We start from the raw sequence: 21,911 nt of genomic DNA, 5'->3' as shown, positions 1-21,911 counted from the left end.
AGCCTAGGAAATCAGCGTGTTGCATTGTGGGGGTATCCTCTGGAATCAATTTCGTTGGGTGCTGTGTGATTGCCTTGAGCATTGATCTAGTGGGTTGTGTGTTTAGCACTGTGTTAAACTATTGTCTGATGAAGTGGTTACGGATGTTGCAGGGGTTGAGTGGAGGTTTGATAAAGTGGCGGGCAAAGACTTTGTTCTAGTTCAGACTAGTGCTGACGTAATGTTAGTGGATCTCCCTGGTACTATTGGAGCCCCAGGTGAGGGTGAGGCTGTGGACTGTCCATACTTTCCGGAGGATGGGGAGTGTAGGTGATTGTGCCGAATCGCAAACTGAGTCACCTGTAGCTGGGGGTGGGTCTTCAAAAACAGGTTGTTCTCGTTTCTGTGGAGCGAGGGAAAGGAGTGGTCTAATTTGAAATGTCTAATAAGTCCCCCAGCAAGGAGTGAGAATTCTGAGTTAGAATCAGCCCTTACCTCTCTGGTGAATTAATGGCCCAGGGCACAGGCTGAGGGTCCTAGCTATCGAAAGTTGAGAATGTTTTCAGAGGTGAAGCCCACCCCCGAGGGGGAAAGGAGTATGAGACGGGCAGAGCAGACTTCTCAGATGCTGAATGAGTGGCAGTGCTTTGAATCTATAAAATGACAGCTGGCTGCTGTAGTGAGATCCGTAAAGACACAGAAGCCCTTTGCTACCTCCTGCAGGCTACATGCAAGCGCTAGAAAATGTGTTTGGAAGTCTAATGGAGCTTATGATGAGGTTTCAGAACATGCTATAGGAGAAGGGGGAGAAACTTTCTACTTACATTTTCTGGCTAGAGGGGCACCTGAGTTGCTTGCGGTTTAGTGGGGGCCATTCAAATGGCTGAAGTGAATCAGTTAAGGATGAACCAAGTGACGAAAAGCACCCAGGCACTGGACCTGATCGCTTGGAGTCTCTGAACATCTCATAAGTTGTGTCCCCTCCTTTGTTTGTCGAGCTGATCAGAGAAGTAAGAAAGGAGGAGAATGCGATTTAGGCATGGGAGGCTTCCATCAACAGGTGACCACTGATTACCCATCTCAGGGAGTGGTAAAGGAGATCATGGCAGAGTTTAGGACTGAGGTGTCCTGGTTCTATCGGCAAGTGTGGCCACCCCGCACAATAAAGCTGACAGGTAGTCGGACTCTCTGACGCGACGGACAAAGATAGAGGTGGTGACCACATGGCCATGGCCCCAGACTGTGAGTGCTTACATTTACTCCTTTGTTTCTGTGGATTCTATCGGAGGTTCATGACGGACTACTCTAAATTGAGTCACCCTTTCAAACAGCTTCTGTGTGGTTATCCTTCCTTGGGGAAGAAAAGGAGGACATGAGGAAAGGGATGGTAAAGATTATCTTCGCCCTTCAGAACCCTTTGGAGTGAGATGGGATGTGAAGCGTGAAGTTGAAATGAGCTATGACGAAAGCACCGGTGCTGGCTTTTACAGACCCCCAGTTGTCATATGTATTGCATACAGATGCTAGCCGAGAGGGCTTGGGGGGTGTTCTGTATCACGATCAGGGCACAGAGTTGAGACCTGTTGCATTTGTCAGCCGGATTCTGTCACCCTCTGAGCGAAACTACCCCACACACAAATTGGAGTTCTTGTCATTGAAATGGACAAGCAATAGACAGGCAGGTTTGCAGCTGGACTACGAAGAGAGGCTGGGATCTAAAGTAACTGGGAATGAAGCTGAGCTTAGCCAAGTGGCAAAGGGGCCTGAGTTGCAGAAGGAATGAGTAATAATAGACAGAGGGAGGCCTTGCCATGTAGACCAGAAATAGCCCAAGGAGTGTCTGAAACTGAAGACGTAGATGATGGGATAAGGAGGTCTCAAAGAGTTGGGGGACCCCCCCCCAGATAGGCTGACTTATGTAGCACCAGGGGAACAGAGGGGTGTGAGTATCCCCCTGGTGAGATGTGTCACTACCCTTTACAAATGGATTGGAGGTACCGACATCACAAAATTCCTTTGAAAGTGGTGTTATTAATACGGGATGACAAATTATTTCAAAGACATGAGGACATGACTATTTTGGTGGGGAGAGAATGTAATGCTCTGGTTCATATTTTTACTGTTATGCTGTATGTATTTCATTTAGCAGTTCTGTAAGAGCAGTCTGTTCTATTTTCAGCTTGTTTGGGTTATTGTTGAAGATGAGAGATGAGAAATTTGTGCCATCCGATTAGGATGGTCAAATTAAGGGGAGGTTTCTCTGATGGGGGACACTAAAGTTGGTCTTGGGCTTGTGTTCAGTGGAAGATGGAGAGAGAAGACACTGGGGAGAACTGGTCGTAGCATACGATCCCATGGGAGACCCGTTTGTTCGAGATGGATTGTGAGTGACTTTTGGAAAGTGGTGTATGCTTTCACGTTGACGAGGGCCCAGCACGTGAGTGACAGAGAAGTTCAAGATGAGTTCCAGCTTGTGCACTTTTGACTGTTTAATTAGAATGCGTCTTTTTCTTTTGTTATTCTTTACTAACCCTTTAGTTAAGATTCATAAATATAATTCCTTTAATCATATGTGTGTATTGTCTGTTATTTCGTGGCACTAATTTGTAACAGGGTAGCAAATTACACAGCATCCACAGAATCAGGGTTTGGGATGGGGTGAGCCATCACAATCTCACAAGTTTGGCAGGACTTGAGATTGTCTTCCCTCGATTTATGCAGCCAAGGAAACCAGGATGTTTCACATTCCTAATTGTTCTTCGATCTTGGGTGCTTCTTTAAGCTTAATACCTACACTTGAGGTTTATTTAGTACTTCTATCATTTCTTTACTCAGTACTTTCAATTTTCTTTTGGCTCTGTCTTTGTTGCTAATATGTTTTATATGAATGTGAGTTATATTAACTATACATTATAAACATTTTATATATGTCCAAAATATTTTGTTCCTTCTGGGTTTCATTTTTATCCTTTTTTGTTTCAAATGCCCTATCTGACAGCAACACACACAAAATGCTGGAGGAGCTCAGCAGATCAGGCAGTATCTACAGAAAGGAGTGAACAGTCGACGTTTTGGGCCTCGGCCCTTCTCAAAGACTGAGAGAAGGGGCAACATGCCTGAACTACAAGGTGGGGAAGGGGAAGGAGGCTAGCTGGAATGTGATGGGTAAAGCCAAGTGGGTTGGAAGGTCAAGGGCTAGAGAAAAAACAATCTGATGCGAGTGGAGAATGTACATTAGGAGAAAGGGAAGGTGGGGGAAGACCTGGGGGATGTAATATGCAGGTAAGAAGAAGCAAAAGATCAGTGGAGAATAAAGGAAGGTGGGGAAATTTTTGTTCACCAGAAGGAGAAATCATTATTCATGCCATCAAGTTGGAGGGTACCCAGATGGAATATAAGCTGTTGTTCTTCCACCCTGAGGGTGGCCTCATCTTGTCATAAGGCAGTGGCATGGATTGACACATCAGAAGGGGAATGGGAATTGGAATTAATCTGTTTGGCCACTGGGAAGTCCCACTTCTGGCGGATGGTGCAGAGGTGCTCACCAAAATAGTTCCCCAGTTTACGATGGGTCTCACCAATGTAGAGGAGGCCCTATTGGAGCACTGGGCACAATAGACGTCCCCAGCAGATTGGCAGGTGAAGTGTTGCCACAAATGGAAGGACTCTTTGGGTCCCTGAATAGAGTTAAGGGAGGAGGTGTGTGGGCAAGGAGTAGCACTTAGGCTGCTTGCATGGATACGTGCCTGGAGGGAGATGAGTGGGGAGAGACAAATGCTGAAGGGAATTGTGGAGGGAATGATCCCTGTGGAAGGGGGTGGAGGTAAAGATGCGTTTAGTGTTGGGCTCTTTTGGAGATAGCGGTAGGTAAGGACAAGAGGGACACTATCACTTATGATAGTGGGAAGATGGGGTGAGCACAGATATACGAGAAATGGAGGAGGTGCAAGTGTGGCCATCCTTTAAAGGATGAAGGCATCTCAGATGTCCTGGATTGGAAAGAAGCATCCTGAGAACAAATGCAGTGGAAGCAAAGAAACTGAGAGAAGGGAGTAGCATTTTTACAGGGTGGGAAGAGGTATAGTCAAGATAACTATGGGAATCAGTAGGTTTATAAAAGATGTTGGTTAATAGATTGTTTCTAGAGATGGAGACAAATCAAGAAAGGGGTAGAGGTTTCAGAAATGGTCTAAGTGAACTTAAGGGCAGGGTGGGTTTGGGGCTAAAATTGATGAAAATGTTGATCTCAGCATGGGTGCATGACGCAGCGCCAATGTAGTCATGGATGTAGTGGAGAAAGAGTTAGGGAGTATGACTGGGGAAGGCTTCTGACAAAGAGGCAGGCAAAGTTTGGGCCATTTTGAGTGCTCATGGTTACCCAAAGCTTTCTATCTGTTTGATACATCCTTTGTGATGCATTTTTTCCACCAGAGTAAATTTCCTATCCTGATATATCCAGTCATTTGGTTTTGTTTGACAATTCTTTCTTCCTTTCTAGTATAAACATTTTTGCTTTAATCATGTAAAAATGTATTTCTTCAATCAAGGTTACTCAATCTTAACTTGGTTTCTTTGCCCATAGAGCCTAATTGTGCTGTCATCTTCAAAGGAATATCTCTAAAGAAAGCAATGAGAGAATGTACACAGTATTTCCCTGAGTTTGATGCTTACCTTTGTGTGTGTCAAGCTCCAACTCAATCTTGGGTATCCATACATTAAGTATCACTGTGCTGAGGTCTGTCTGTACTGGTGTTGCAAAGGGTGGTTCTAGTGATGTTGATATTGAATGTTCCATTCTGTCAGGCCATTCCATAACACTTGTCACTTGAAGAAAACATTGTGCAGAAGAATGCCTTTGACTACAAGTCAATCAGATAGTGGTCTGCATAGAATAATTTCAAGTCAGTTCCAGGCAAACAGACATGCAGTATGTTGGCTGGTTCTTAATATGTTTGTTAGAACACTTAATCAGTATAACTTTCAGAGAAGCTTCAAAATTTTGTTTGGCTGATGGTGAGAAGGGCCTTCTTTCAGATCCTTCATTCTCAGTAGGATTCTAAATACAGCATGAATTGCCAAGAAGGTTTGGAATGAGGTGCATTTGTCTTTGTTGAGGTGCGACGAGTATATCTCTGCATTTGTTTTTCTGGTAACAGTTGATCAGATGTGAAAGACACATTTTGATATGCTCAAGGTTTGTTTTTCTTCTGGTATAGGGAGCTATTCGCAACCAAATGTGCATATTGGTTCTAGTTCTATGTGTTGAGGAAGATGTTGAAACTTAATGAACAGCTGTAAATGGGGAAGTCACAGTTTAACGAACTTGTATGGAAACCTTCGAGCCACTGCTCATAGAATATCCATGATAAAAATGGAAGTCAACTGAATAAAATGTATATCTTGTTAACATAGCATGTGCTTTGTATTGTGTATGACAACATATTAACATCCTATGCCATATATATGCATATCTTACAAGTGGTTAATTTTTTGGTGTGGGGGTGGGAAATAGATAAAATCCAACCATCCTTTAGCCTCTTAGATTGCTTTTTGTACAAACTTTCAGTGACTGTTCACATGGAATACTGAAGTCATCTTGTTTTTCCATGGCTCGTAGTCTCTCGCCATTAGAAATTTATTGAAGTTTCTCTTTGACTCCCACACTAATCCTACATTAATCACATTCTTCCTACATTCTCATTAACTTGCCAACATATTGTGTCAATTTATCCATCAATCTGCAAATCTTTGTGGGACGAAACCCAGCCAAGTGCAAAGAGAGAATGTAAACCCACAAAAACATCGTCCGATGTCAAGATTGAAGCTAAGTTTCTGGTACTGTGGAGCAACCACACTAACCACAATAGTACCACACTACTGTGTCACCCACTGATCTGATTTGAGAAACCTAACACTTGGAACTCTTGCCATTATGAGAAAGGGTCTCCACTGAAAATTAATAATCTCAAATGCTGACAGCAGCAGTTCACTTCAGCATCAGCGAGAATAGATCATTTATATTGTTGTGCTTTATTTTTAACAATGATTTGTCAACTGCAGTTTTGTATGTAGTAATATAAGTATAAATCTAGTGCGAGATGTATTCTGAAGTGCTCAAAAATTGATCTTGTATTTAATTCAGTCAGAATAAATGTGCAGCTTTATTTCCTTTGGTCAAGCAGTATTTCCTAAACTTACCTTTACAGAATTGAGTAGATGTAATTAATTTTGATCAGATTTTTAAACAGTAGGTGGAATATATAGAATTGCTCATTGTGGTTCATATTAAGTTCAGAAGTCATAAAAATGGAAATGAATAGATAATACTGAAATTAACCTTGGGTTCAGGCACTTCAGTGTAACATACTTGCAATCATGAAAAATTCTCTAATAATTTCTATAAATAATAAAAAATTTGTGAACGGAAAATCATTTCAAACAGGTTTTTCTGATTATCTCATTACATTGAATCACTGTCAAAATGATAGAATAAGAGTATTTAAATAGTGACCATGTAAAATAGGTAAATTGTGGGCAAATTGAATGTTTCCTTTATCACATGTTTTCATGTAATCCATAATCTGGATGAGCATTGCTGAGACAGTTAAGCAGTTGTCAGTAGTTAGTATCCTGAAGTGCTGAGCTATACCAATCAAATAAGAATGGGAAAAACCTTAATACATTTGAAAGAAAGATAAATATAAATAACTTGAAATTTGAAATACTCCAGTTTTGCATAGGATGTCATAAGCCTGTATTAAAATTGCAATAGTTATCCATCCAAAGAGATTTAGCTAGGCAAAATTATTATAGGATATTATTTCTTGCTATATATCTTCACTCTTATCTTTGTTCCTATTTGAATAAATTTGCTTGAAAATTAAGAATTGAAATATATGTGGTTACCTTACTATCTTGTGAAAATCAGCTGTGAATGTATTTTTATCTACATTATGTGTACAGGCGACACCCCCCCCCCCCCCCCAAACTCCCAACAGGGGGAAAAGGTGTGCATTTCTAGAAAATGGTCTATATCACTATATCATTAGTACGTGTATCAAGAAATGTGGGGAAATATTTCTGTACTGTTTACATATTCTGTAAGAAATTTTATTCCATAGCTCAAGTTTTCAAGTAGTGATTTGTGAATTCTATAAGGACAAATTTCTGTTTACCATGACAACGAGAATATGGGGGTGGTGGTCTCCTGGTATAAAAGTTTAAAACTGTAACAACATTTTCAGTAGTTTCTTTCAGAAACTCTTCAATTCCAGAATTCTTAAATGACTGACCTGCCAGTTGAGACTGTTAATGTTTACCCACCTCTCTCATACCAGCTTGATTCTGGTAAACCTGATGTACATCTTCAAGGTGGGCTTTGAATAATCAAGGCATTCTGGATTGTACTTTGTGGCGTTTTTCTTGTCTTTTTTGATGCAGTTAAATTCCCTGCCATTTTCAATTTTTTTGTTTCTTCCCCAACCAACAAAATCATTTGATTCTATTTGTAGCGAGAAATCAAGATGCCTCTTGAAGATTTCAGTATCTGTAGTTTATTTTTAAAAACTTGAAATATTGACCTTCTTGGCTTTCTCCTTTATATTCCTCACTTTTATGTACAAGTGATGTATATTCTGATCTTTGTTGTAAAGGAATATTGTGTCTACAGTGTATGATTTCAAAATTACAGTATGCAAAAATCTTAGGCAATGTATATAGCTAGGCATGTAAGACTTTTGCACAATACTGTATTAATTTAAAGTATTTCACTGTGCGGCTGCAAAGAAAAAAACATGACGTATGTGAGTGATGATAAATCTGATTCTGATATGGGTCTCTATTGTGGACTGAGAATGGGAAGGAAGCAGGGAGAGGGTAGTCAAGGTTGGGGAAAAGGGTAATTGAGAGGGGAGGGAGTGGGAAGCACCAGAGAGATAATTATGTAATGACCAATAAACCAATTGTGTGGAATTAAATGACCTTGCCTGGTGTTTCAGGGCTTGGTCTATCTATACCACACCACCACCGGCTCTCCACTGCTGCCTGTCTTGACACTCCTCCCGCAGTGCTTCACCTTCACTATTCCCAGCATCCTTCGCTTCCACCAGATTTACAAACTTTGTCTTTACTCCACATTGACAAATGCAGCTCTGGGGTAAAAGGCTTAGGCACCCTAGCTCAAAAGTCTATATATAGACTTTTGCAGAGTTCTGTATGTTATGTTTATGATCTCCTTCTAGAAATGCAGCTGATTAAGTAGTGATATTAGAATGTATTTAGCCCTGGGCACTGCTTTTTATGCTGTGCTTACGTTGTAAATGGATTTGTACACATTTTATTCCACATCCGTCCTTTAACCTTTAACTTTATTTATTTCTTTATTCTTTAAAATTGCTGAATGTTGTTTTTTTGTTGCATGTTGCCAACACACCTGCAACTGCAGATGTTACAGGATTTTATATGGGAATCAGGAAAAGATGCTTGATCAGCATTAAGGGTATTGGCAGATAGCTAAATACACAACACTAGTGCAAAACATCAGTTTGGAAAGAGGATGTAGAATAGCCCTCAAGATGAGAATGGAAACCAATGACTGTATTTATAGTTTGTCTGCTTTTATTAGACATTCCTTAAACATAGAGAAATGTAGATTGAATAGCTTCTGATTTAAATTATGGGAAAATAACTTCTTTAAAAACAAATAATATTTTGCTCTTATAGATAACTAAATTTGGTGTAGATCTAGCAAGTCTGTTTTTGATGCATTCATCAGTGCAGACAGACTGGTATTTAAACTATGCTTATGTACATTTCAATTACTTGTTCTTTAAAAAAACAGATTAAGCAGTAACTACTTTCGTGAACATCACTGTAATGGAATGGAAAGTTCATTTGAACTTTAATATTAGCCTCTGTGGTTTTAAAGTTGCTTTGGAAAATTCCTTACAAATGATCACAAGCTGTGAATGGGAAAGATTTATTTTACTCCAACCTTACAGCATTTACAGGAATGTTTAAGTACTAATAATTTTCCTGAGAAACCAGATGTTAAACTTTTTTGATAAGTTTTATTTTTGTGTGTTTTGGTTACAGGTTTGGACATGGTGAGCTAATTTAATATGTGTAGCTTCTGACATCAGAATCATGATTATCTGCGTCTGTGGGAAACCACATAGACAATACCATTCATAATAAAAGTCGAGTATCATTCTCAAGTGATGTGTAACATTATTGAATCAATTGAAGTGATTATTTCTATAACTGATCAGTCTTTTTATAAAGATTAGTTTTATTTGTCACATGTTCATTGAAACATCCAGTGAAAAAAGCCATTTGTGACAACAACCAATGCAGTTCAAGGATGTGCTTGGGGGTAGCCTGTAAGTTTCACCATGCTTCCAGCACTAACAATTTACTGAACATTACTAGCCTATATGCTGTTGGAATGTGTAAAGAAACCAAAGCACCTAAACCCATGTGGACAACGTGCAACTCCTTATAGATGGCAGCAGAAATTAAGCCCCAATCGCCAGCATTCTAATGCATCACTGAAAATGTCAAGGAAGCTCCTTACTAATTATAAAAAGAATCTAAACTTTAAAAAGAAATCCACCTTTAAAATATTAATTTGTTTTCCAGAAAACTGTATTGAAGGATTCTGTCTGAGAAAAATGCAGCAAATCATTTACGATATTTTCCAATGTAGTGTTCTGCATTCAGTATTCACAATGTGATCTCCTATACATCAGAGAAACCAGATCTAGATTGCATTATAGTTTTGTGGAGCACCTGCATTCAGTCTGCAGGCACAATCATGAGCTTTCTTCTTGCCTGCCACTTTAATTCTCCATCCTTCTCTCACTCCCGTCTAGCAGTCTATAGCCCCCTGTAGTTTACACGAGGCCCAGTGCACGCTTGATGAACTGCACGTCATCTTCCATCAGAGCATATTGCAGTCTTCTGAACTTAATACTGAATTCTGCGATTTAAGTGACTTGATTTCTGTCTTTATCAGTTGTCTATCATATTTGCTCAGCTTTTTTTTAACTTTTTGTTTCCCCCACTGGAAGTTTAGAGCTTTATTTCCAGATTTTTAGAGACATCCTCCTCTCTCATTCTCCCTCCACCATAATGAGCTGCTTTTGTCTCCTTCCCAGTTCTGAGAACTGGTCTTCAGCCTGAAACATTAATTCTGCTTCTCTTCCCACAGAAAAGCTGACTTGCTCATTTCATCAAACTTCAAATTACATTTATTATCAGACTTTGTACACTACATGCAACCTTGAGATTCATCTTCTTGCAGGCAAACATAAAATAAAGAAACCAGATAGAATCCATTAACAATGAAGACCATCAAATGTCCAATGTGCAGAATAAAAAACAAATAACATTCAAAGCTGAAGTTCACAAAAGAGAGTCCACAGTCATGAAGCCAGTCATCACTGTAGACGGTCCAGGAGCCTTTTTGTTGCAGGCCACAGCATCAGTTCAGCGCAGAGATGAATAAACCTCGTGGAACAGTGAGCTGAACACCATCCCATACACCCTCACCTTTTCAATCTGGCCTGGCACTTAAATTGGCTAAACAGCGGGTAGTCCTCACTCTCGGACCCAGGCACTACCGCCTTGACTGCCTCGCCTCAAATCTGCTGCTTTAAATTACCTCTAATGGCCAAACATTTTCGGGCCTGGAGCCTGCCATCTTGATTCAGTCCATATCCACAGCCATCCTGCACTTTCGAGACTTCAGTTCACACTACAAAAATGCCAGGTCGTACATACTGTTCAAAAGCCCAACTCCAAAAGGGAAGTTATTGCAGTAACTGTTTCCAAGAATAAGTATGATTTAATAATGTAGTCGATAATTTTATTTGCTGTTGACACTGCTTCACCAGCACCATCTTAATCTGGAAGATGTACGGGCAGTAAGTAGTTATTGCCCATTATGCTGCTGCCATTTAGGGTAGCCATGAATGTCTTCCATCTCTGATGGTGTTCGTTCGTCGTGCCAGTAGCTTGCTCTTGGTTTTCATCACAATCAGTCATGCAAGTCCCCAGTGGATGTAGAAGAGTTCTTTGCTGTTTCCGTAACAATTTTGTGTTATCGGTCAGAGTCGTTAACCCCGACCTTAACCCCTGAGCCTGGAAAGCCAATGGACCACACTTAGTCTGCAGTCTACCCTTTGACCTGTTTCACATGGGTGACCCTACCAAAAGCCAAAGCATGAAGTCCTGATTCCAGCTAACATAGCTCTTTGGGTCATTGAGGCATACAAGCTTCCAAACCACGACAAGGTTGTGGTCCTCTTGGAGGTTATTTACAGCATGTTCTGTTTCTATTACTTAATGCTCACCTAACACTTCTGCATTTTGGATGAGTAATTGCTTAGTTAATTTCAGCTCCTCTAATGAGATTGAATTGTCAAATAAAATCACCTGTTTAACCACTTTCATCCTGTGTATTGGAGCATTATGATGCAGGTTAAGTACAGTTTCATACAATAAATCTCCAGCTTACTCATTGTTAATATTACCTAATACTGGTTTTTAAGTATTGAGAATACAAAGTGCATCTTCTCTAATCTTATAGGCCCTTGGTCAACAATGAAACAACACCAGAGTTTGTAGAGTAAGAACCACAGAGTTCTAATTGAAGTAACACCTAAAATTCTGGAGGAACTCAGCAGGTCTGACAGCATCTGTAGAGAGGAATAAAGAGGCGATATTTTGGGCTGAAACTCTTCATCAGAATCAGGTTTAATATCACTGGCATATGTTGTTAAATTTGTTGTTTGGTGGCAGCAGTACATTGCAATACACAATAAAAACTATAAATTGCAATAAGAAATATAAAAAATTAAATTAAATGGATAGTGCAAAATGAGAGGAAAAAGTAGTGAGGTAATGTTCATGGGTTCAATGTCCAGTCAGAAATCTGATGGCAGAGGGGAAGAAGCTGTTCCTGAAATGTTGTATGTATGTCTTCAGGGCCCTGTACTGTTCCCTTGATTGTAACTATGAGAAGAGGACATGGCCTGGGTTATGAAGGTCCTTAATGGATCAGGATTGAAAGGTCTCATCCCAAAACATCTGCTCTTTATTACTCTCCATAGATGCTGCTAGATGTTCCTTCAGCATCTGGTGTGTGTTACTCTGGATTTTCTGCATCTGCAGAATCTCATGTTTATGATCTCTAATTGGAATTGGTTTAGGATTGTCACATGTATCAAGATATAGTGAAAAGCTGGTCTCGCTTAGTGTTCATACAAATCAAGACATTACACAGGGCATTGAGATGAACAATAAAAGAATGCAGAATAAAAAGGTAACAGTTACAGAGCAATTGCAGTGCAGGTAAACAATGAAGTGCAAGATCATAATGAGGTTGAGAGTGAATATTCAACAGTAGAGTATAAACTGTATTTGAGCCTTCAGGCTTTTGTACCTTCTATCCAATGGATGAGAGGAAACAAGAGAATGTCTCTGTTAAATGGGGCCTTTGATGCATGAGCTTGTTTATTAAAGGTGCTTCTAACACTAAATGCAATGATAAGAACACAATTATTATTGTAACTGTAGGTGCGTGGCCTAGTGGATAAGGCATCGGTCTAGTGATCTTAAGGTCACTGGTTCAAGCCTCAGCTGAGGCAGCGTGTTTGTGTCCTTGAGCAAGGCACTTAACAACACATTGCTCTGTGACGTTACCGGTGCCAAGCTGCTTGGGTCCTAGTGCCCTTCCCTTGGACAACATCGGTGGCGTGGAAAGGGGAAGGCTTGCAGCTTGTGCAACTGCCGGTCTCCCATACAACCCTGCCCAGGCCTGCGCCCTGGAAACTTTCCAAGGCACAAATCCATGGTCTCACGAGATTAACGGATGCCTATACCTATATGTAGCAATATCTTTCATTTTATAGATTATGTGTCAGTCATGTGCAAAGCAAATTATTGTACAAAATTGTTCTGACAGGGGCTCAGAAGTGTAATTGAAGCCAGGTAGCTATTTTAAATTCAAGTCTGTCATTGTGAAAATGTATCTACGCAAAACTACTTGTATTTTTGTTAGCTATTCTTAGCTGTTCGATTCAAAATAGAATGTAGATGAATGCAATCGTTCTAGAAATTTTAGTACATTTCTGTGCTTTGTGGCATTGCATGATAAAATGACAAGTCAGTAGAAGGCCAGTTTCAGGTGGCTTGGCTGTGGAATTTTAGGATAGCAATAAAGTGGTATTCATTTGTGAACTTGCATAATATTGCAATGTTTAATTTTGGGGATTCTGTATAATGAAAAGTAATGCAGGATCTTAAGATATTTTTGCTTAACTTGTCTGAGATAGGAACCACAATTCCTAGATGTTTTTTCATTGCAGATTTCTCAGGTCCAAATAAACTTAAATGGAGGTTGTATTAGTTTGAAAGGCTAATTGTGCAGTAATTATGTTTTGTTTAAATACAATATTTTGTGGTTGTGTGTATACATATCTTTAATACCTAAGTTTTGATATTTGTGTTTGTTAGTGAAAGATCCCAAAAGGAGAATGATATCATTTTTCAAACTGTTTTTGATCATAACAGGATGCTTTTTGCATTTATTCATCTTACTTCTTCCACTAAAAATAACTTGAAATAAAAATGACAGAGAAGTTGGCTTTGAAAAGGTAATGAACAACTAAAAGAAACAATGCTCAGACATGAGTGTGGTACTTTATGTGAACCTAACCAAAGCTTTTCCATTCTGTAATCCACCCACCTGAAAGTTAACTTTAACCAAAGTCCAAAGAATAACTTAAAAGTTAATTTATCATAGTCTGAACTATTACTGGTTGCATGAGATATGTAATCTATTGGTGTATTTATGTATTAGATCATTTCCTTTATTTACACAAATTGGACAAATTTTTAGGTTTTTAGTCTATCACATCCTGTAAAAGGTGAGCTGGAGTAGTCTTTTCCAATATCTACCTTAACTGAATGTAAAATATGGGAATTACTAAGAACTTTGCTACAAAACAGGCTGTTACTTGGAATTAAAACTAATTGATAACCAGTGAATGGAGTTTAAAAAAGGCACTTCTCCATTCTATCAGTTTGTAAATTGCAGGCTTATACAGTCAACTGCTAACTTTTGCATGAATGACTGAAATAATGCAACTCTCATTTACAGAAGTTTTAAAGAAGGCTGTGCTTGTTTCAGAGAAAAAAAACTATCTATTGTCAGGGGGAAAAAATCTCTCCTAGTTTCCTCTTTTGAGGATTCTTAAATGAATTTCTGAGATTTTATTTTAATACAACTAGTTTGGTTTTTATGAATATCTAAAACACCAGTAGTGACAATCTTTTCCCTGTTTCAAAATGATCATGATGTAGGGGGCTGTCATAGCACATTTTATTTTTTTTAGCTCTTTATTAATGTTTAATCTTTATCTGTTAATGTAATGTTAAGAATATCTCATGTGTAGATTACAATATCACTTCCATTAATTAAATCAAGATTTTTAAAGTATTGTATTTAATTCTGCATGCGTGAATGAGTATTTCGCTATAAAACTGATTTCTAATTGCACAATATTTACAAGAAGCCTGAATCTACCTTAAAAGGCCAAATTTACTTTGACATAGTTTGTTAGCAGGATAAAATGTGTGGCAATGATTTCTATTAGCATACCAACAACTGAGTCCCCGTTAATTTGATGTATCGGTCTCAATTCATCCAGTAATCTCCTCAGTTTACCATCTGAATCGTTCTTTGTAATTTAGTTTTATTTACAGTGGGAAGCAACCCACTGAAATTCTTCCATAAACGAGAAACTCTGCAGATGTGGGAAATCTGAGCATTACACAGAACAAAATGCTGGAGGAACTCAGCAGGCCAGGCAGCATCTAGGAAAAGAGTACAGTCAATGTTTTGAGCCAAAATCCTTTGGCAGGGCTGGAGAAAAAAGCTGAGGAGTAGATTTAAAAGGTGGGAGGAAGGGACAGAGAAACACAAGGTGATAGGTGAAACCTGAAGGCCAAGGAAGGAAGAAAAGTGGGGAGAAGCTAGAGGGAGGCGAGGGGCAGGCAAAGAGATAAGGTGAGAGAGGGAAAAGGGAATGGGAAATGGTGGGAGGTGGGGGGGGGCATTACTGAAAGTTTGAGAAATTAATGTTCATCCCATCCAGGTTGGAGGCTACCCAAGCAGAATATAAGGTGTTGTTCCTCCAACCTAAGTGTGTCCTCATCCCTTTGGAGGTGGCAAAAGGATAAGTGCCATGAGGAAGATCAATGGGAAGGGACTTGCAGGGCTAAGTGCTTGGAGGGAAATTAGTGTGGAGGGAGATCAGTGGCGTTACCTCCAACCAAATCCCACCACCAAGCCCATCTTTTCCTCCCGCCACTTTCTGCTTTCTGCAGGGATCTCTTCCTATATGACACCCTTGTCCATTCATCCCTCCCTACTGATCTCCCTCCTGGCACTTAACCTTGCAAGCGGAACAAGTGCTACACCTGCCCCTACACCGCTTCTCTCACTACTATTCAGGGTCCTAAACAGTCCTTCCAGGTAAGGCAGCATTTCACCTGCGAGTCTGTTGGGGGTCACATACTATGTTCGCTGCTCCTGTTGTGGCCTCCTGTATATCAGTGAGACCCGAAGTAGATTGGGAGACCACTTCGCCAAGCACCTATACTCTGCTAAAAAAAAAGCGGGATCTCCCAGTAGACACCCATTTTAATTCCACTTCCCATTCCCATTCTGATATGTCCATCCGTGTCCTTCTCCACTGTTGTGATAAGGCCACACTTAGGTTGGAATAACAACTTATATTCCGTTTGGGTAGCCTCCAACCTGATGGCATGAACATTGATTTCTCAAATTTCTGGTAATGCGACCCCTCACCATTTCCTATCCCCTTTTCCCTCTCTCACCCCATCTCCTTGCCCACCCATCACTTCCCTTTGTTGCTCCTCACCACTTTGCTTTCTTCCTTGGCCTTCTGTCTCTTTAACCATTCAACTTCCCAGCTCTTTACTTCATCTCTCTCTCTTCAGGTTTCACCTCTCCCCTTCCCACTACCTTTTAAATCTACTCCTCACTTTTTCCTCCAGTCCTGCCGAAGGGTTTTGGCCCGAAACATCAACTGTCCTCTTTTCTCCAGCATTTTGTCTGTGTTCCACTGAAATCCTTGTTACACTGTGGAGTGCAAAATAAGATCAGACTCCTATTACTACTTTGTTAAGGTTGAATTTAGGTTCTCAGGTACATCATGCTGTTCATATGTTGCGGTAATTGCCCGAAAACCCAGTACTCTTTTAGAAACTATACATTTGAAGTGTTGTGTAAATCTTAATCCTGAAATCACTTTGCTCCACTATGATACATGGATTTCTCTCATACTCCATTTTAATTTATGAAATGTACTACCTTGCACTTATTCACACTGAAGTCTATTTTTGCCTCTTTTTTTTTAGTTCTAAGAGTTTGAGGAGATTCGGTACATCACCAAAGACATTCTCAAATTTCTTCAGATGTACCATGAAGTGCATTCTAACTGGCTGCATCACTGTCCAGTATGGGTGTGGGCATTGGATCAAAATAAGCTGTAAAATGTTGAAAACATCATGGGAGCTAGCCTCACCAGCATCCAAAATATCTTCAAGGAGCAATGCCTCAAAAAGTTGGCAACAATCATTAAGGACCCCTATCACCCAGGACATGCACTCTTCTCATTGCTACCATCAGGGCGGAGGTGTAGGAGCTTGTAGGCACACACTTAACGATTCAGAAATAGCTTCTTCCCCTCTGCCGTCAGATTTCTGAGCGGGCATTGAATCCATTAAAAACTACCTTACTACTTCTTAAAAATCTTTTTACACTACTTGTTCAGATTAACTTTTTTAAGGCCAAGTCCTGCTGATGGGTCCCCGCCCGAAACATCAACTATGCTCTTTTCCATAGATGCTGCCTGGCCTGCTGAGTTCCTCCAGCATTTTGTGCGTGTTGTTAACTTTTTAAATGCGTGTTTTGTCTTACAGCTGCTTTTATTCTCTAGTTTTAATTGCTTACAATTTTAAACACAACTTCCTTTAATTCTGATTCTGAGTCATTGATGAGAGTACTAGTCCCTATGTGCAGAACGTTGTGTAATGTTGTTACAAACACAACCCTGGAAATAGTAGAACTGGGAAGCATGCATGTCCATAGCCCATCAGAAAGATCTTAGACCCCTTCTTTGGGATCAAAGGCTTGGCTAGTTCCTCTCCACTAAACTCTCATCTACCTGGCAAAACTGGTTTTGTACCTTCGAAACTTCTCTTTTAATTCCTCACACTTTCTACAAAATCAAAGTGTAGCTGTGGGCACTTGCATGGACCCAGCTATGCCTGCATTTTCTTTCATCACATGGAATTTTCTTTGTTCCAAACATTCAAGCTCAAGCTGTTCGCATGTATTATTAAAACGTTCGTCTTGTTTTATAGCTAATTCTGAATTTAATTCTATTATCTTGCTAATGAGTTGAGCTGTACTTCAGTGAATTTATATCTAGATCATGTTTATACAGGCATATGTGAATATTATTAACACTTGTAGGAAGACATAGGATGTACTTCATTTTTTAATCATGCTTTCAAGCATTTATATGTATATAAAGAATTATATTTTAAGTATTGCTCACAATTTATGCAGTTTTAACACATTTTAAATCTGATGATTATTCCTCTGGTTAATGGCCTATATTTCTGTTACAGACTTATTCTGTTAATAGTTAAGTTTGGTGATGCTACCTTTGCACTAGAGCATGCTTTTTTATATTTAAGTAAACACAGCCCTTCAGATATGCATGTGTCATTGATTTATGTTGTTATTTCCCCTTTCGTCCTTTGTAGGTAAATCTCATCTGGCAATAGTACAGAGAGTGAACAATGAAGGAGAAGGGGATCCATTTTACGAGGTGCTTGGAATTGTCACACTAGAGGATGTAATTGAAGAAATTATCAAATCAGAAATCCTGGATGAGACTGATTTATATAGTGAGTGTTCTTGGTCTATACTGTGACGTGTAAACATTTCTTATTTCTTTATAATTTAACTATATTTTAGGATATAAGAAATAAGTTGCATTTATCCTCAGAGTGAGTATGTACACACACGTGTGCACGCGCATGCAAACACAAAAACACATGCACGCGCACACAAAAACACGCTCGCACGCACACTGCTCCAAATATAGTGGAAGGATAAGCAAACAAAGCAAACACAAAGTACACTGCAGATGCTGTGGTCAAATCAACACGTACAAACACGCTGGAGGAACTCAGCAGGTCAGGCAGCATCCGTGGAAACGAGCAGTCAATGTCTCGGCCCGAAACGTTGACTGCTTGTTTCCACGGATGCTGCCTGACCTGCTGAGTTCCTCCAGCGTGTTGTACATGTTAATTAAGCAAACAAAGCAATGTCTCAGCCCTTAACGGGTCATTAGTTGTGTTTAAGAACTTACTGTTTTTGAAAAGAAGGCCCTGCAGGATCTTAGTGATTGGTTTTCACTTTGACATAAAATAATCTTTTTCTGTTAATCAGTGTCAAAAAGAGCCAAATTAAATTCACTGTGATTCAATGTTGTTAATCAATAAAACAACGAAAAACTTACAAGGAGGTTGTATGCTTTTTATAGGCACTGTATCTAATTTGTAGCACTTGGACCCACACATTCTGAATTATATTTTCCGCTAACATTCATACTGGCTTAGTGATTTTTTTCTGTGTTCACTTTGTTTAATTTACCATCTTTTTCTCATGATGTTCTTTAATCCCCTCCTGTCCCAGATTTCCTAACAAAATTTGCTTGCCATTCAATTAATAGTCATCTCATCATTTCTTGCGCTGCAACACCAGTCAAGGGAGAACATCCGTTGCACTATTTTAAAACTTTACTAGCTGCTTACAGCATCCAGCATGAGATAGCTTCAGTGAATGAAAGTTCAGTATTTAAATATTCCTGTTGAATAAATTAATCTTCACTTTGATTGGACAACAAGATACTGTCATGGCAGAGAAGGGAAAGAAATAATTGACCTGGTTAAATAATTAAATCAACAAAATGCTGTAAACTACCTTGAAATAAAACAGAAAATGTTGGAAGCACCCATTAAGTCAAGCATAATGAAAGAAGAAGGAATAGGTCCAGGCCCTAAACTCTTTGTAAGAATTGGTTAAGAAAAAAATGTTGTTAGCTCTTTCTCTTTTGACTCTTTATGTGTGACTAATTGAGTTAGACTATACTCATGAAGAGAGTAAACCATAAACTGCCTTGGTTCATTTAGAAGACATACCGTGTGCACTCCTCCCTTACAGCACCTGAAACCGGTTTTTCTGAGGGAGGTAAAACCAGATTTAAAAACTGTGACAGTGGGTTGATGGAAATTTCATACCATTTTCAGATTGCAGCATGCCTTACAAAGCTGTTTCTGTTTGTTTTTAACTCTTTGAATGAGCAATGCAACTTTGCATTGGTAAAAAGCAAATATTAATATAAAACAATGCTCTGAAATAGGGGTGAAAACTTCAGCACCTACAAATACTTTTAATATTAGCAATTCTAATTATTCTGTAACTTGCCTCCAGATGAAAATTACATCTTTATATCAGAGTATAAGATATAAAATGGGAATATACTTTCTATTTGATGAAATGCAATCTTTTAAGTTTTATTCCTTAAGCTGCAGAATTAGGCTTTTTTTCGATTTAATTATAAGCTCAATTGAGTTCATATAGGTTGTGTCACAGTAACTGAAAGCTTGGATCTCTGCTGGTTAAATAAAGAAAATTAATTTAATTTTGGTTAATTTAAGAAAAAAATTGCTTGTTTTTAGAACCTGATTTACTTGCCGGTCATCAAGTCCTGTAAACATGTTTTAATGAACTCCAATCACTTCCTCTCTTTCAACTGTCTTCCACATCTGCAGCGGATAACAGAACCAAAAAGAAAATTACACATCGTGAAAGAAAACAAGATTTCTCTGCCTTCAAACCAACAGACAGTGAAATGAAGGTCAAAATCTCACCACAGCTACTATTAGCAACACATCGTTTTCTAGCAACAGGCAAGTTTTTTTTGTTATCAAGTAAAAAATGATATATTGAAGTGAATACCGAGACTGATTATGGTAGTTACCTTGATCATAAATTCTGTATACTGCTTCTATAACAATTGTATTGGGCTCCTTGTTCCTAAGGCCATTCCTTATACCATTATCGTCTGCAACTTTAATAGGGTTTGTTATTCTGCTCTGTGTACTCCCTACATCCCTGATGATAACTTAGATCATACACTGTGCAATTTCCTCTAATTTCTGTACCTTTCTTTTTAAACTAATTTCTTTAACTTAATACTCCTAATCACCCGCTTTCTAGTCTAAGTGCTTTTAAGTATGACCTTAGACATACCTTATGTTTAAAACCAACTTGCAATGAAAGTGTTTATTGTTTTGAGGACAAAAGTGGCAACATAATAGAACTGTTAGATAAAAGTCATAACAAGGCTTGATGCAATTATTTTGTGATGTTTTATTGTCCATTAATTTATGTGCTTAGGATATTATGGTTTCATTTGAAATTTGGTTTTGCTATTGGTTCCTAGGAACTGGGATTGTTTATTTCCTGAATTGTAAAGTTCATTACAGTAAAATACACAGTTTGAGGTCTGAAATTTTGTACCTCATCAAGGTGTGGATTATCTTTGGGAAAATAAAATACTGCTGTTTATCTTATATTTATCATTGAAAACTTTCCTATGCAGCAAATAGCACAAGCTTTCCAGCAACTTTTAAACAAAAAATGGCCAAGTGCTATTGTGGGGATTAACAAATCAGACTGTTTAATTTCTGACAGTCATAAAAAAAAAATGTAATATTGGTTCTAGGGGCATTTGAGGTTGAAGTGCACAAGAAGTATATGCACAATAATAAAGAAAGCTTCTGTTAAAAAAAGCCACCGCTCCCCTACCTTGCTGGTTTGAGAATATGAATTCTGTTTTGTAGAATATTAAAGAAGTAAACTTTGCTGCTGGCAAAGCAATCAATAATCAGTCAAGTGGTGATAAACACCCTCTGATTAACTGCTCATTCACCTAGTTTGACCTATTTGACTGTGTCACACATTACAGACAACTTGTCAGTTCATTTCAAAGGCAGTCAAACCCTTCTGTTTTTAAATCCTGACCTCCTTACATTGGAATCACCTTCACCATACTTACAATAATAGTTCAAGCTTTCTACTTCCAAAAAACTTTTGGCATTTTAACAATCATCCTCATCATTGACTGCACCGTCTTCCTCTGGACTGAACTTAAAGTTATTGCCTAACAATCTTTTCAAAACTTGGTATCCAACTGCACAGATACCTATACAGCATGTTTAAAAAATAGCGTGTATTTAGTAATATTGAACAATCTGGGAAAATAGACCAACAATTTTGAAGTGAAATATAATAAGAAAACAAGTTGTAAAATGAAACTGTGCTCTAATGGTATGGGTTAACTCAGTAATGCTGCAGTCTGTGTTCATACAACAGCTGTGCCACTGACATTCACAGTGGTTTAAATCTGCCAAACTAAGTCTAATTTGAATAGATTGAGTGGAGACTGCCCAATCCATGCTGTAAGGTTAATTAACACCAACTCCCACATACTAAAGGTGATCTGTTCCCAATAGCCACTCATTTTATATCGAGGGATTCATTGATGTGGTTAAAAATGTTCAGTCAAAAAATGTATACTCTAGGTAGTCTTTGGCAAATGCACTTACAGTAATGGCTGCATCTGTAATGAAATGATGGGAAAATGAATTCTCCAGCATTTTTCTAACAAATAACATAAATCAGAAAAATGTCTGCTCTTCAGAGTAATTTGTTTTACCATACTTCAATATAAGGTGTAGCATTGATTTATCTCGTATTT

At 38.8% G+C, this 21,911-nt stretch overlaps 1 protein-coding gene across 2 annotated transcripts in view; it reads left to right on the top strand.

Annotated features, from left to right (window-relative positions):
- LOC140715148 (metal transporter CNNM2-like) overlaps positions 1-21,911 on the top strand; it is a 167,740-nt gene that overhangs the window by 110,459 nt on the left and 35,370 nt on the right. For both annotated transcript variants that reach the window (XM_073026926.1, XM_073026925.1), the window contains exons 2-3: positions 17,845-17,988; positions 19,921-20,058. In XM_073026926.1, coding sequence (XP_072883027.1) covers positions 17,845-17,988; positions 19,921-20,058 — 282 coding nt within the window. The remainder of the gene's footprint in view (positions 1-17,844; positions 17,989-19,920; positions 20,059-21,911) is intronic.

This window comes from Hemitrygon akajei, chromosome 23 (genome assembly GCF_048418815.1).
Source record: "Hemitrygon akajei chromosome 23, sHemAka1.3, whole genome shotgun sequence".
Classification (NCBI taxonomy): Eukaryota; Metazoa; Chordata; class Chondrichthyes; order Myliobatiformes; family Dasyatidae; genus Hemitrygon; species Hemitrygon akajei.
Note: the sequence above shows the minus strand (reverse complement) of the source record. Positions and strands in the feature narration are given on the sequence as shown.